General features: G+C 37.8%; 1 protein-coding gene across 2 annotated transcripts in view; it reads right to left on the reverse strand.

Moving 5' to 3' along the window:
* vps13d (vacuolar protein sorting 13 homolog D) overlaps positions 1–15598 on the reverse strand; it is a 259288-nt gene that overhangs the window by 65927 nt on the left and 177763 nt on the right. For both annotated transcript variants that reach the window (XM_048615025.1, XM_048615024.1), the window contains exons 61-63: positions 9724–9872; positions 6192–6326; positions 4448–4615 (exon numbers count right to left, since the gene is read on the reverse strand). In XM_048615025.1, coding sequence (XP_048470982.1) covers positions 4448–4615; positions 6192–6326; positions 9724–9872 — 452 coding nt within the window. The remainder of the gene's footprint in view (positions 1–4447; positions 4616–6191; positions 6327–9723; positions 9873–15598) is intronic.

The raw sequence follows: 15598 nt of genomic DNA on the forward strand, positions 1-15598 counted from the left end.
TGGGCGATGTATTACCTATAAAATGACAACTGTACTGGCTCAATCTAGACATATTATCTCAAGTGAGGGAAGACATTAAGTTCATGGTGGACAATGACATTCTTGAACCGAGTCATAGAAGCTGGAGCTCATCTACTGTGATGGCCGGAAAACCGACGCGTCACAAAGATTCTATATTGATTATCGCAAAGTCAATATGTTGACAAAAGCGTACTCATTTCCTATTCCAAGATTAGGGGACTATATTGAATGAAATGAACACGCTTGATTCATCACATAAACTGCTAAGAAGATACTGGCAAGTATCATTGACTGATAGAGCCAAAGAAATACCAGATGGACTTTATCAATACTGCCTGAAATGAAAAATCAGCAATGTTTCAGTAATGAACTAAAGTCATTGAAGGACTGTGTAACTGTGTTGTTTACATTGCCAATTTGGTTGTTTATAGCCAACCTGGGAAAAATATTTACACCACTTGATTGAACATTGAACATAGAACACAGAACAGTCCAGCACAGTACAGGCCCTTTGGTCCACGATGTTGTGCCGAACTTTTACCCTAATCCTAAGGTCTATCTAACCTCCACCCTCATTGAACTGTGACATTGGCTACAAAAAGCCAATTTTGGTTATAAATCTGTCTAAGGATGAATTTGTCAAAGCAAAGGTGACTTATTTGAGCCACACTGATGGACAGGAACAAGTAGTACCTAAAGCAATGAAAGTATGGGTTATTTTTGATTTTCCAGTGCCCAGGACAAAACATGAAATTTTGTTTATGTTGGCATAAGTAGATTGTATAGCAAGTTTGTTCAGAACTTCTATACTGTACTTGCTGCACCTTGAATGACTTATCAAAAAGGCAGAAAATTTGAATGGATGCAAGAGTGTAAAAGTGCTGTTGAAAACTTGAAAGCTCTGCTGAAGACCACACCTGTTTCAGCTGTGCATAGGTATGAGAGGCCTTTCAAACTAACTGTTGACACCAGCAACATCGGTGTGGGTCCTGTTTTACTGCAAGATGGGGAGATGGCGATTGAATGGCCTGCCAGTTATTTTTCAAAGAAATTGATCGTATGTCAGCAAAACAATCTATTATGGAGAAGGAGACATCAAATCCTGTGATGAATCGACATCATTCTGAAAAATATATCAGCAACAATGTGGAAGAAACTTATTTATATCGATCACAACCCTTTGATTTTCTCAAAAAATTTGGGGACAAGAATTCATGATTTCTTCAGTGGAGTCTTATTATCCAAATGTATAATTTGAAAATTGTTCATGCATCTGGAAAAGAAAATGCTATTGCAGTTGTTTAATGAACAGCCCATTTGAAGGACACAAGTGATGTGTTGCCCATATATTTAGGTAAAATATTGCCACTGTATATCTCACTATGTTTAATGTTAACATGTTACTATTGTTACTCTGACACAAAAACCGTGTTGAGATAATTTTTTAATAAGTAACAAGAAAAGGCCTCAAAGTTGCATTTTCATTCTTCTTTGGGGGCAGGTGTGATGTAGGGTGTGTGGTTTATACATTTTTATGGTTAATTTTTAGATTTTGAATTTTGAACTAATGGCACATGTTTTCTGTATGCCTGAACGGATTAATGATTTGCTGGTAAATATTTCTATGGCTGTGGTGATTTCTTTTAAGTCACAACTGTAGAGAGAACTTCCTGGAGATTAACAGGGATTTGGAAGCGTTTAGGAGGGAACAAAGTAAACAGTGTAGCAAATTAGGTTTTCAGATAGAAGATTCTGGAAATGTCTTTTTTGGGATTAGGAGAAACACCCACAACTTGGATAAATAAAGGTTTTTAGTTTCAGTTTGGGGCAGTTAGCAAAAATCTTGCCTGAAGTTCAATGTGTAAACAGTTGTTCCCAAGAAAGGGATGTAGTTTTAGGAGTACTAAAAATGAGGTTACCTCAGTGTAAAGCATTTAGTTTAAAATTTCCAGACCAGAGGTATTTGGTTAAAACTCTGAAGGGGTTATGAGAAGCTAAGAAAGTCTAAGCATAGTTGTACAAAGGTATCAGGAAGAGGCCATCAGATTTTCAAGACAGGGAATTGAAACTGTGGTTCACCTAAGACCTATAGATGTGAAAGATAAGGAAATGCTCTCTAATGTGAGTATTATAAAGCAGTGCTGGTGGGGTTGATGGGATTGCATTTTATCATATGTTTCAAATCCCTTAAATTTGTGTTACAAATTAATTGTTTGTTTTTTTCAATTTTATCTTCATTTCTTTTGCACAATAAACTTCTGTTTTATTGTTAAACCTGAATTTGCAGCATGGTGTGTTTATATTTCAGTGAAAGACCACCTTGATATACTCAAAGGAAAAACATCTATCAAGTAAGATTTCAATCAGGGATCTGATTTGTTCAGTAATAACATCAGCTGGGATCATAACAATCACAGTACCAAAATTACCCTAACCAACCATAAATGACATGTTCTAGTGAGTGGGAGGTTATTCTTCCATGTCCTCTTTTACCCCTCTGCCCATACCTCTGAGCTGTTGTTTAATTCAATGGGACTACATTCAGTTGTTTCATCAATTACTTTTATGATGAAAACCAGAGCAACTACAACAGTCACTTTTTTCCAGCAGCCTTTAGAACATTACCGACAGATTGGGTAGTAAAGTTTGTTATCCATCTCAACTATAATACTATCTTGTTTATATGGTTAGTTCTTCATTGAAGTCCCTCAGTTTCATACAGTGATATGTTACAATAGTAATGGTACTAAACATTGTCCTAAATTCTTTTCATTTCAAACTCTTCCACTTGACAGCAGAAACAAACTCCAAATTTCGTCTGGGTATTAATTTGGAACAATAGTAGGCATGGATCACGTGCACCACCCCCCATGCCCAGTGCCTGACATTTACTCCTGCTTTACAAAGCTTTGTACCTTTGTCCTAAACTTTAACTTGTATCCACACTTTACTTACTCACTGAATTGGTAGACAATAATCAAGCCATTTTCAATATAAACAATCATTCGCTAGTTACGGTCTATAAACATAGCAAGAAGACTCCAAACCATGATTGAGAATTGTCCACAAAGCAAGTGTGTTGAGATTTAGTTTTAGAAACATGAAAACTGCCCTTACTACCATATAAATAACAACAACGGCCTCACTCTATCCCACCTCCTCCTGCCAGCCCTCAAATTAAGGTGTGACTTACATGCTGGCATTTATAGCAATTGTGAAATAAAGAAATAGAGAAGTATTTTACATACAAAATTAAAAGATTTCTTAATTATATGTATTGCTCTTCCTACAGGTCCTATTCATTTGACTTCACAGATTCAGTTAACAGCCATTCACTTCCTGTCGGCAATGACACTGAAAGTAGTTACAGCTGCGGTTCTGTTTGGAGATAACCGTATCCCTTATGTATAAGGGATAAAAGAGTCTGACACCCGAACCAATTTTGTTTAGTCCTATTAAGGGGCTTCCTCACAGTTTCCAGTTTTAGACAGAGCTAACATATGCAAAGTTAAGCTGTCTTTCCTTACTACAAATACAGATAGAACTAGCTTGCTTTTATAGCATCTTGTTCACTTTTAAATTTCCTTGTTATAGCCTTCTCTATTATTTTGCAATTCTTGGTGATAGAAAATTGCAAACAAGATCAAGAATGCAAATGAAATTTAACTACCTGATAATTGGAATCATCATAAATTGGGCACGCACACCTGTGCACCTGATTCTTTGATTCATGTTTCCACTGAGCAGAGTTAAAGGTCTCATGTGGAATTTAACTAGACTTATTTGTCTACTGATGTTAGTATGCAATTTTAAAAGGTCAGTATTTCACAGAGTTTCATGCAATGACAACTGAAATAGTTTTAATATTTACTTCCTGTTGGTTCCATTCCTCCAATGACAGATTTGAAATCACTTTAGTGTAGTCCAGCTCAAAATGCTGGCATCATAAACAACTCTTGACTGGAAAGGCAAATATATAATTATATTGGCTAGACATTTTTATTGATAAATAATATGAATTTGATTTATAATGCCTTCCACAATCTCACGACACTCAAAAAACCTCTGTGAATGTTTTTTTTGATGTGTAGTTGCAGTTGCCATGTCAAGTGAAGTGAGTACAAACATTTTCAATATCCAGCATTACATTATTTCAAACCTTTGTGAAAATAACACACCCGGTGTGATTGTGCATTTTGCATGCACATCATTACATCTTATCAATGACCCCACTGATTTTCCAACTTTAGGATTTTCAATACTAAGGCAGCAACATGGGCTAAGTCAGACTTTAAGGATGCTGATCACTTGCTCAAAGATTGCCAATTTAAAAGAAAAATTCTTGGATGGATATAAATCCGTGCACATGAACAGCAGCCTAATGAAAAAAATCACCAATCAGCTTGATTATGGTTGTGTACAGTACCTTAGCAGCTGAATTGGAGACACCATGCGTGACATTTCGTATCAAGCCTCCAACGTTTCCATATTTGATCAGCCCGGAGACACCTTCTGAAACGTCATTCAGAAGTCCCATGGGATTGCCCAAAAAATCCACCGAGCCCAGGATTCGAGTTGCTTGACTCATCAACTCCTGAGGATAAAGACACATTTTACTGTCTTTGAAACGGACTGTTCTTTTAAAAAAAAATTTTTTTCTTGTGAAGTAGGCATTACTTTATAGGCCATATTTGAGATGACTGTATATCTAAATAGCTACTGAGACTATTTAAACGACCAATTAATGGTCAATCACATTTCATGGGCTTATTGACTCACAGAGGTCAGACTGGGTAAGTTTTCATTCTCGTTGGCTTTTAGTTCACCAGTTGTGTTTTTCTGACAATTCAGTAGCTTCCTGAGCTTTAAAAAAAGTGTCAAAATAAAAAGGTCAAATGTAGTGCCCTCACCAAGGTCCTGGCTGAGACTAAATAATTATCACAAGCATGGAATTGACACTTTGATCTATCCCACTTGTAAGGTGGTTACAGTCTGCATGATCCATGCTTAACCCCTGAATTAGGACAGAAGTCACTGATCTAAACAACCGAGATCAAAGAACACACTTATTTTAATCAACTTGTTCAGACATGTTGTTGGACAGGTAAGGACTTGAACCTAGGCCTCTGGCCCTGAGGTAGAGACATTGCCACCATACCACAGGAACCACAGACAGAACTTGTATCATGAACAAAATTGTCAAATACTACAGATGAGGTAGCAATAATTACAATTACACCAGTTGTTACAACATGGAATAATGATGTGTTGTGCAAGTAGAGACAGCTAACAGATAGAGCACTGCTTTAGCTTGTTGTAAGAACTTAACTTATTTTAAATTAGTATTGACAATTGTGAGTCAAGAGATGTCATGCACATTTAGTATGCCACTTGCAGCTACTTATATGTTGCAAAATACATGTTGCTTGAATAGATCATTTAGTACCTACATCACCTCGACTTGTATTAAACTGTGGAGACCAGGAATATCCAATATCCAACCCATGACCCATCTTAAGTCAAAAGATGTGAGCAAGGGTGTAACAGGAACCCAGTATATTGCTTAGTAGAAACAAATAAACTAATGAATGACCACTGGGTCACATTAAACACTTGCTTAAGATCCAACACCATGGGCATGAGTCTGGTCAGGAGCTCAGAGGTTCGGAGAACCGAGTTGTATGTTTGATCACAAATTGTACAATTTGATTACGTTAGAATACAGCATCCATCTAATAGATTTAATCCACACTACAATACTCAAAAATCTCATCCGATATTGAAATATTAATGCAGACTTTTGCCAAATCAGTTTTTTGTCCTTCAGAACTAGCCTAGAGTGATTACAAAAGTAACTGTTGGCAAAAGAAAATAAAACACCTTTGATACCGTTCTACAGTCTGCACCAATTAAGTACAAAACATTAACAATAGCTTTAGTAAACTTTTCAGCCATTCAATCCTGCTCCACATTCATTACAATTGTTGCTTTAATTATTAGTTCTCGATTGTGCTTTCATCTGCTGCATCACTGCTTAGACAGAATCATAATTTATCATTTAGGACACACACACACACACACACACACACACACACAGAGGAAAATATGAATTTTGTTGTTTTTTTTACCAATGAGATCTGACCAGCTCTACTGGCTTTTCCAATCCTCACCTCCTTAAAGTGCTTGAGAATGTCATTGATGATAAATTCCTGTGTCTCATACGGATGCACTCTGGTGTATGGATCCAAGTGAATAACTGCATCCTCAAATCGAATCAATCGTATTCCCAGAATACCCTTCAAAGCCTATAACAAATAAAAACATCAAATTGATACTTGCATGACAGCAACAGAGTTCTACGGATTCATAGTCAATTCAATTAACTTATCCGTCACAAGTCGAGAGGCCAAGTTTCCCACTGTAGTTAAAAAAAAAAAAATCAGGCTTTAAATGCTGAACTTTATTGCTGAAAAAGCAATTTTCCTGTGACTTTCTGACGACACTTTTTTTTGTGGCCATTTGGTGGGTCAGGAAAGCTTTAGGTGCAAATCTCACATGCACCTCTTCCAAAGGCAGGGCCCCTATTGTGAGGACCACAGAAAAGCTGTACTTCCTTCCGCAAACGATTTTGTGCGTTACGTTTTGGAAGCCCAACAACATATACCTGTTTGGACACTTACTGAACAGTGGGGGAAACATGCTGAGAATTCAGGAATATTCTGAAAGTTAAGTGTAAAATTTATTGATACCTTCAAATAACACTTAAATTCTGCATTGTAATGTGGATGGGTTTTTAATGCAGCTAATCATCACAAAGTCTGTCCTGGAAAGGTAAATTAAATATTGACCACAGTATTCCACATTGACCATAACTGTTGCAATTGTTCACTTCATTAGTTTTTTCCCAAAGGAAAAATTGCCATTATGCATTAAAAATAATTTACAAAATGTCAGCCTCTGCTGTCATGTTTTATGTTGTGATTTAAATCATTTGACAGCTCTGACTGTTAAATATAATCCTGCTTTTAAAATTTTAAAAATGGAAATAGATCACCATTTTATCCTGTTGGTTTCAGATGATGTAGTTGGAGACTTTTGTTCTAATATTGCAGCATTATGAATTAGTATTGTCTAAAAAATATTCCAATGACTTCAGCTCAACAAGTGGTTTACTGATCCAAGAATGATGGAAACTTTTAACAGGCTGTAAAACCTAATAGGCACTTAATAGATTTTTTTTTGCATTGGCACATTTCTTTTTCTTACCAATGTCAATGATATCATTTTCGACTCAAGGTTCCAATAGATTTTTGGTGGTTTAAATTTTGATTTTAAATCAACTGCTGTTACATGACCTGTGAAGACTGTACTTAGTGCATACTAGGTGAGTGGCTATGGAGGATGTATAAGGGCAACAAGGAGCTTGGGCGTAGCGGAGTGACCAAAGGGGTTAATGGGTGGTCATGAAGTAGGGTTTAGTGGGCCTTTAAGAAAAGAGCATTGGGAGCTGGATTGCTATTCTGGAGATCCAAAGTGGACATTCTGGCCAGCTTGTGTCTCTCTACTCACATCCTTCAAACATTCCACTTCAGCACACAAAAGGCACTGCAAACCTAGCTGCTGTAAAAATAAAAGGACAAAAGTCCTGAGCAAAGTCACACATCGGTCAGATGTGTATATTGGAAGGCACAAAACTGCAGATATCGGGTCTTCCTGAGCCCGCACAAAAAATCTAGGACAAAGTATCATGACCAACTCTTGGACAGGAAGATATTTCCTAGATCATCATTCCTCTAAAGCACTGTAAATTACTGCAATTTAAGGGGTGTAAGTCATGTGTTTGAGATGTCATATTAAGATTCCACCTATCTATATCAACATTTAAGTTGGGTACAAAAGAATACCTGGTATTGTTAGATGAGTGGAGTTTTCCCCAGTATTTTAAACAATTTCTGCCCTCATTACTAGTCATGGGATGTTTACAAAGGAAAATAACTTCTGCATTTGCCCACATTACAATGACTACATCTGCACGTAATCCATTGTATACAAGACACGTTGAGAAATTTCTGCAGTTTAATTAAGTGTACTATCAGTGAAAGCCTTTGATTTCCTTTTATTTTACACAGATGTCCAAAATCTGAGGTCTGTGCAGATGCATTCTTAAAACTGATAAAACCTTGCTCTCTGTTTTCAATAATACTGATACTTTTTTCCAAGTAAGCTGAGTTTGTATTTATAATGTAAACTGCCAATATAAACTGATCCACTCCTTTCACTGCTTCTGTGTGACAACACAGCAATTGCTTTATTATGTCTATTTCTGTACTGCAGTGAAAAACTTGTGCTGCCACCATATATGCTGTAATCCAAACTGCTATTAGGTTTTATTATTTATACGTAAATGGTGATAAGAAATCCAAATATTATACAAAATTAAGTTAAGCGAATGGCTTTAATGTAGTGTGTGAATTATATCCACTATCTCTTGTCCACTTATGCCCATATCCTAATCCTGCTTCACCTAAAAAAAACGAATTTATCCTTAACTATCCATATTCAGAGTGTGTAATAAATTCCTACATAAAGGGAAGTGATCATACAACAACTTGTGACAAAATATAAATTGAGAAGATAAACATAGGGAAGAAAAAGGAAGAGAAAAAACGCTGAAGAACTGGATGAGGCTGGAAAAGGACTGGGGATGGAGAAAAAAGGTGTGGGCCTGAAAAGAGGAAGACAGAGGGTAAATAAAGTGATAACTAAAAATTGTAAGGGCAAAAGAAAGGTGAGAGGAAGGGGAGAGAAACTGAAGAGGGTGAGAAAAAGTGAGACGAGGGTGAAAAAAGATGGGTAAAGTGGAAAAAGCCAGGAAGGGGAGAGGGCAGTGAAAGCAGAAAGAAGGCAGGAAAGGTGGAAACAAAGGTGGAAGAAATCTTGGTATTTGGTGGGTAAAAAGTCTAACTCATTTTGCACAAATCTACTTTTATTTGCAGTTCATGTTTCACTGAAATCTATGGCTTAAATTCTGAAGATCCCAGTCTTCAGCAGAATTTTAGCCAAGTCTTCACTGTAGAGCAGTAGGGCTTAACTAATTAATTAAAGAAGTGGGTCAGATAAGCCTTTTGTGTTAGGAATATATAAATCTACACAATTTAGTATGACTTACAATAGAATGCTAGGAATTCATGATTAAAGCAGTTTGGGCAGGAGAGGTAAGAAATGCTCCTTTGCTTTTGCTAATGTTTTTCAGCATCCAGGAATTAGTTCTTACCCTGCTAAAGAAAAAGCTAGTTATTTGGAGAATGTTCTGGCATAGACTGTACTACACAAGCCAACTTATAGACTTCAATTAGAAATTAATTTTGTCCAATTAACCAAATACAAAACGCTCTGCCTCTAAACTACCCTGCAAGTGAACGGCTTGAATTTGCCTTTAGTATCAGAATCTGCTGCTGTTACAACAGAAGAATAAGTCACTAACATTCACAAATTGAGTACAGTACTGGGTTTCTTTGAGCCAGCTCCTGCTTACAATGTGTGTTCCTTCGTTTATTATTTAGCATAAATAAAAAAAACATGCTGAACCCATTACAATGGCCACAATTGGGAGGCCCTCAGGCGGCCACCAACATTAACAAGACTCTTCTTAAAGATACGTGTACTGTTCTTTAAAAAGCACAAAAGTCTGAAGAAACTCACCTTGAGTTCAAGTGGTAATTTGCTGGAGGTAAACACACTCATCTTGATTTGTGGCATGCTGAGTTTGAGGTTTTCAAAATAGTAGCGCTTTGCTGTCCCACCTTGCTCATTGCTCTGTTCCGGGGCATTTTCATCTGGCTTTTCAACATCTGTGAGGGAACAAAGGAGCCAAAGTGAAAGGAACTTCAGGGAATAAATCCTCGTCAGCCCTTCATAGGAGGGAATGAACTGTTCCTTCATAATTAATGCAGTTAATAGGTAATTAATGGTGCTGTTTGTTCTACCCAAAACTAGGGTTACACATGGTCATCAATCATATACCTTCCACAAATTTAAACCTTGTTGTTTCTCAATAATATGTGGTGTTTTTGATTAGGGATAACATTACGGCTGTATTTAGGGAGGATATTCCTGGGAATACATCCAGGGAAGTTATTTGGGTGGAACTGAGAAATAAGGAAGGCAGATTTACCTTAATGGGATTGTACTGTAGACAGCCACAGCTCAACCCACCCCACCAAATAGTCAGCGGGAAACAGAGAAACAAATTTGTAAGGAGATCTCAGTTATCTGTAAGAATACGAAGGTGGTTATGGTAGGGGATTTTAACTTTCCAAACCAAGACTGGGGACTGCCATGATGTTAAGTGTGTACAAGAAAATTTTCTGATTCAGTATGTGGATGTACCTACTAGAGAAGGTGCAAAACTTGACCTACTCTTGGGAAATAAGGCAGGGCAGGAGACTGAAGTGTCAGTGGGGGAGTACGTTGGGGCAAGTGACCATAATTCTAATAGAATTAAAATAGTGATGAAAAAGGATAGACCGGATCTAAAAGTTAAAGTTCTAAACTGAAGGAAGGCCAAGTTTGATGGTATTAGGCAAGAACTTTCAAAAGTTAATTGAGGGCAGATGTTCCCAATGGAAGGGAAAGGGACAGCTGGAAAATGGAAAGCCTTCAAAAATGAGATAGCGAGAATCTAGAGACAGTATGTTCTTGTTAGAGTGAAGGGCAAGGCTGGTAGGTGCAGGGAGTGCTGGATGACTAGAGAAATTGAGATTTTGGTTAAGAATAAGAAGGAAGCATGTATCAGGTATAGACAGCAGAGATCGAGTGAATCCTTAGAAGAGTATAAAAGCAGTAGTAGTATACTTAAGAGGGAAATCAGGTGGGCAAAAAGGTAGAAATGAGATAGCTTTGGCAAATAGGGTTAAGGAGAGACCAAAAAGATTCTACAAATACATTAAGGACAAAGGGTAATAAAACCAAAAGAATTACTGATTCTGTAAATCAGGAACAAAAACAAAGTTGCTGGAAAAGCTCAGCACGTCTGGCAGCATCTGTGAAGGAAAAAACAGAGTTAACATTTCAGGTCCGGCGACCCTTCCTCAGAACTGACAAGGACAAAGGGTAACTAGGGACAGAATGGGGCCCCTTAAAGATCAGCAAGGCTGCCTATGCGCGGAACCGCAGGAGATGGGGGAGATACTAAACGAGGATTTTGCATCAGTGTTTATGGTGGAGAAAGCTATGGAAGAGAGAGAACATGGGAAAATAAATAGCGTCATCTTGAAAATTCTCCATATTACAGATGAGGATGTGCTTAATGTCTTAAAACGCATAAAGGTGAATAAATTCCTGGTACCTGATCAGGTGTACCCTAGAACTCTGTGGGAAGCTAGGGAAGTGATTGCTGGGCCCCTTCCTGAGATATTTGTATCATCAATAGCTACAGGTGAGGTGCCAGAAGACTGGAGGTTGGCTAATGTGGTGCCACTATGTAAGAAAGGTGGTAAGGAAAAACCAGGGAACTATAGACCAGTGAGCCTGACATCAGCGTTGGGGAAGTTGTTGGAGGAAATCCTTACAGACAGGATTTACATGTATTTGGAAAGGCAAGGACGGATTAGGGATAGTCAACATGGTTGTGTGCTTGGGAAATCATGTCTCACTAACTTGATTGAGTTTTTTGAAGTAGTAACGAAGAGGACTGCTGACGGCAGAGCAGTGGATGTGATCTATATGGACTTCAGTAAAGCGTTTGATCATGGTCCTCATGGCAGACTGGTTAACAAGGTTAAATCATATGGAATACAGGGAGAACTACCTATTTGAAATACAGAACTGAGTCAAAGGTAGAAGACAGAGGGTGTGGTGGTGGGTTGCTTTTTGGACAGGAAGCCTGTGACCAGCGGTGTGCCACAAGGATCGGTGTTGGGTTCACTGCTTTTTGTCATTTATATATATGATTTGGATGTGCATGTAGGAGGTATGGTTAGTAAGTTTGCAGATGAAACCAAAATTGGTGGTGTAGTGGACAGGTTACCTCAGAGTACAATGGGATCTTGATCAAATGAGTCAACGGGCTGAGGAGTGGCAGATGGAGTTTAATTTAGATAAATGTGAGGTGCTGTATTTTGGAAAGGCAAATCAGGCAGGACTTTTACATTAATGGTAAGGACCTGGGAAGTGTTTCTGAACAAAGAGACCTTGGGAGTGCAGGTTCATAGTTCCTTAAAAGTAGAGTTGCAGGTAGATAGGATAGTGAAAGTGGCATTTGGTATGCTTGCCTTTATTGGTTAGTGCCTTCAGTATACGAGTTGGGAGGTCACATTGCGGCTGTACAGGACATTAGTTAGGCCACTATTGTAGTACTCTTGCAATTCTGATCTCTCTGCTATAGGAAGATCTGGTGAAACTTGAAAGGGTTCAGAAAAGATTTACAAGGATGTTGATGGGGTTGGAGGGTTTGAGCTATAGAGAGAGGTTGAATAGACTGGGGCTATTTTCCCTGTAGCGTCAAAGACTGAGGGGTGAACTTTGAGGTTTATAAAATCATGAGGGGCATGGATAGGACAAATCGTCAAGGTTTTTTTCCTTAGGGTGGGCAAGTCCAAAACTAGAGGGCATAGGTTTAAGGTGAGAAGGGAAAGATTTAAAAAGGAGCAACTTTTTCACACAGAGGGTGGTGCGTGTATGGAATGAGCTGCCAGAAGTAGTGTTGGAGGCCGGTACAATTACAACATTTAAAAAGGGATCTGAATGGGTATATGAATAGGAAGGGTTTAGAGCGATACGGGCCAAATGCTGACAAGATTTATTTAGGATATCTGGTCAGCATGAATGAGTTGGACCAAAGGGTCTGTTTCTGTGCTGTATATCTCTATGACTGTATGACTAATACAATGCTGGCAAATATTTTAATTTGACACCAACCAATCATTAAGTGATATCTGTAGAAATTTCCATTAAACACAAACTTTACATACTTAACATTCAGCAATGATATCTTTACTTCAGAAGATCAAGCAGGGCAAACCTAAAAAAATTTAGTTCAGAAAGGAATCCACAGAATTTACTGCTACCAGACTGCAAGAGATTCCCACAACCATTTTCAAGAGCTCAGTCATGTTTTGTGGTTTGCAATTTAATGTCAAACAGGGGAGGGAAGGTTAGACTTATCTTCTGGCCTATGCACTCAAATCTTAAACTCCCTCCAAATCCCACTCTCCCAAGGATCGGAAAACATGGTACAAATCCATAGGAGATATTAGTTTAAAACAGAACTTCAAATCAAACATGTTTTTGTTTAAGTATCTCTCTGGGTGAATACTTAGCTGATTTTCAATTCCAACAACGGAATTGACATCCTCCCTGCCAGTTAGACAGTGATAAAATTTGACCATGGAATTTGCAGCTAATTAACCATAAACTATTTTCAATTTGTCACAAAAACATCAAAACCTTTGATTGTTCCAGTGCACATCAATGCAGTTAAGTATAATGATATTTCAGGTCAAAAGCCAGTGCAACTGAGAGAATTAAAATTGAATGAAACTGGCTATAAATGTTACAGCATGGATTACAATGATTTTCAGACATCCAACAGGGATTTCAAGGCTGCAAATTCACCACAGGATTAAAAAAAAGACTGCAGAACTCTTTTGAACTCCTCAACCATATTCTATCCTAACACCTTGTAATTCATTCCTGCATTTCTGTTATTCTATATTTAAATCATCTAAGCTCCGCAAGTAGATACTCGACTGCAACTCACTCCAGATATGTACTATTTCATACAACAGGAATGTCCAAGGTTTTAAACTGTATGGGCCACATATAAAACTTAAGTTTACAATCTCTCAGTTTGTGTGCATCTCAAGCTACTGACGTGAGCAAGCTGCAATTTAGGATGAATTCACCAATGAGGCAACAGCACCCAAAAAACTGTTCTCTCCAAGCCCCAGGCTGAAAAAAATACAAATAGGGCAAAACAGCAAAAACATATATGGGCTCATGGGTAGGATTATCAGGATTGAAGTTGGAAATGTCTCTGTTCTAGGCAACTCTGCTGCATCACAGAAATCCTTCCACTGGAGATTGTAATCAATAAGTAGTCTCACAATTTTTTTCATGATATATTACAGATCAGAAGGCTAAAGCAGAAATATGCAAATCTTTTTCGTAGTTTTCCAACAAAATGATCAATTCTAATTTAGAAAAAGTCCTTGAACTGCTTTATTAATGGTTCAGCAAGTAGAGATGCACCATTTCAGAAGTCTCAAGTTCAACTTTCATGGTGAGCAGAGGCAGTTGACCTCAGCCTCCCTGAGCTCGGAGAGGAAAAGAAAAGAGGAAGAAAATTGATAATCACCTGAAGATCTGGCTGCAAGTGCATTGCAGTGACTGTCAAGTGAAGTAAGACATTTCTATCGTAAACGTACTTAATCTAGTGGTAATTCTGGAAACCTCGCATCACCTTGCTTAAATTTCAATTCAAAAGTATTTGCATTTTAGGGCAGGCATAGACAAATTATTCTCTGGCATATATGCAAAACCAACAATGATGGATTGGACACTGTGTTCAGATTACTGAAAATCATGTCCCTGCCAGTTCCTGTTTTTCAATTCTCAAATGGTGAATGTTTCAAAGATGTAAAAAAATTGCTAGACCCAGAAATTTTCTTTGAAGCACAGCAGTACTGATATTAAAGACTGGGTGGAGCTGACTACCAATCATTGAAAATGGTGACAAATTGTCCATCAAGCTGTAACATGTGAGTTCAAACCCTAATGATAAGGCAGAACAGTGACAGAGAAGAAGAAAGCAAACCTGCAGTTCAGATCCTACTACCTCATGAAATGTACTGTCCCACCTGTCTAAAGCTGGTCGAGAATCAGCCTGTTCAGACATATGAAGACCCAGAGCAGAAATTTGCAGCCCTAAACTGACATTATCCTCAAATGGAGGTACAGCTGACAACATTTCAATGCTAGTTAAATGTAAATTAAACCACCTCATGGAATGACAACGATTTATGCTAAATTGATGTAATGAACTTTTGTATTGAAATGTGCACCACAATCAGTATTCTTAAATATCTGGTAAAACAGGATTTTGCAAATAATTAAAGTCACAAACTCCAAGCGTCCCAAAGCAAGGAAAGATAAACAAAGGGTTAGTCATACAATTAGCAGCCTAAACTATTTAGCTTTTCAGGGTTCTGCTCTCTCCATGTGCACTTTCAACTTAAGTCAATTAAAGCTTCTACACACAAAATTCTTGTTGATTTTGAAACATTACTAACCAGTGAATAAACACATTTACAAAAGAACTGGGTAATATATTGACCTGATTTCAGCTGCTGAATCCTTTCAGCTCTGGGATGAGTTCAAAACTAGCTAGAATGACTGACTGCAATTCCTTGATTATTGCCTGCAGTCATAATTCCTAACAAAATCAACTGGGGTTGTCTCTATGAAATAAAAACCAAAAGAACTGCGGACGCTGTAAATCAGGAACAAAAACAAAGTTGCTGGAAAAGCCCAGCAGGTCTGGCAGCATCTGTGAAGGGAAAAACAGAGTTAACGTTTC

This window comes from Rhincodon typus, chromosome 31 (assembly GCF_021869965.1).
Source record: "Rhincodon typus isolate 14 chromosome 31, sRhiTyp1.1, whole genome shotgun sequence".
Taxonomy (NCBI): domain Eukaryota; kingdom Metazoa; phylum Chordata; class Chondrichthyes; order Orectolobiformes; family Rhincodontidae; genus Rhincodon; species Rhincodon typus.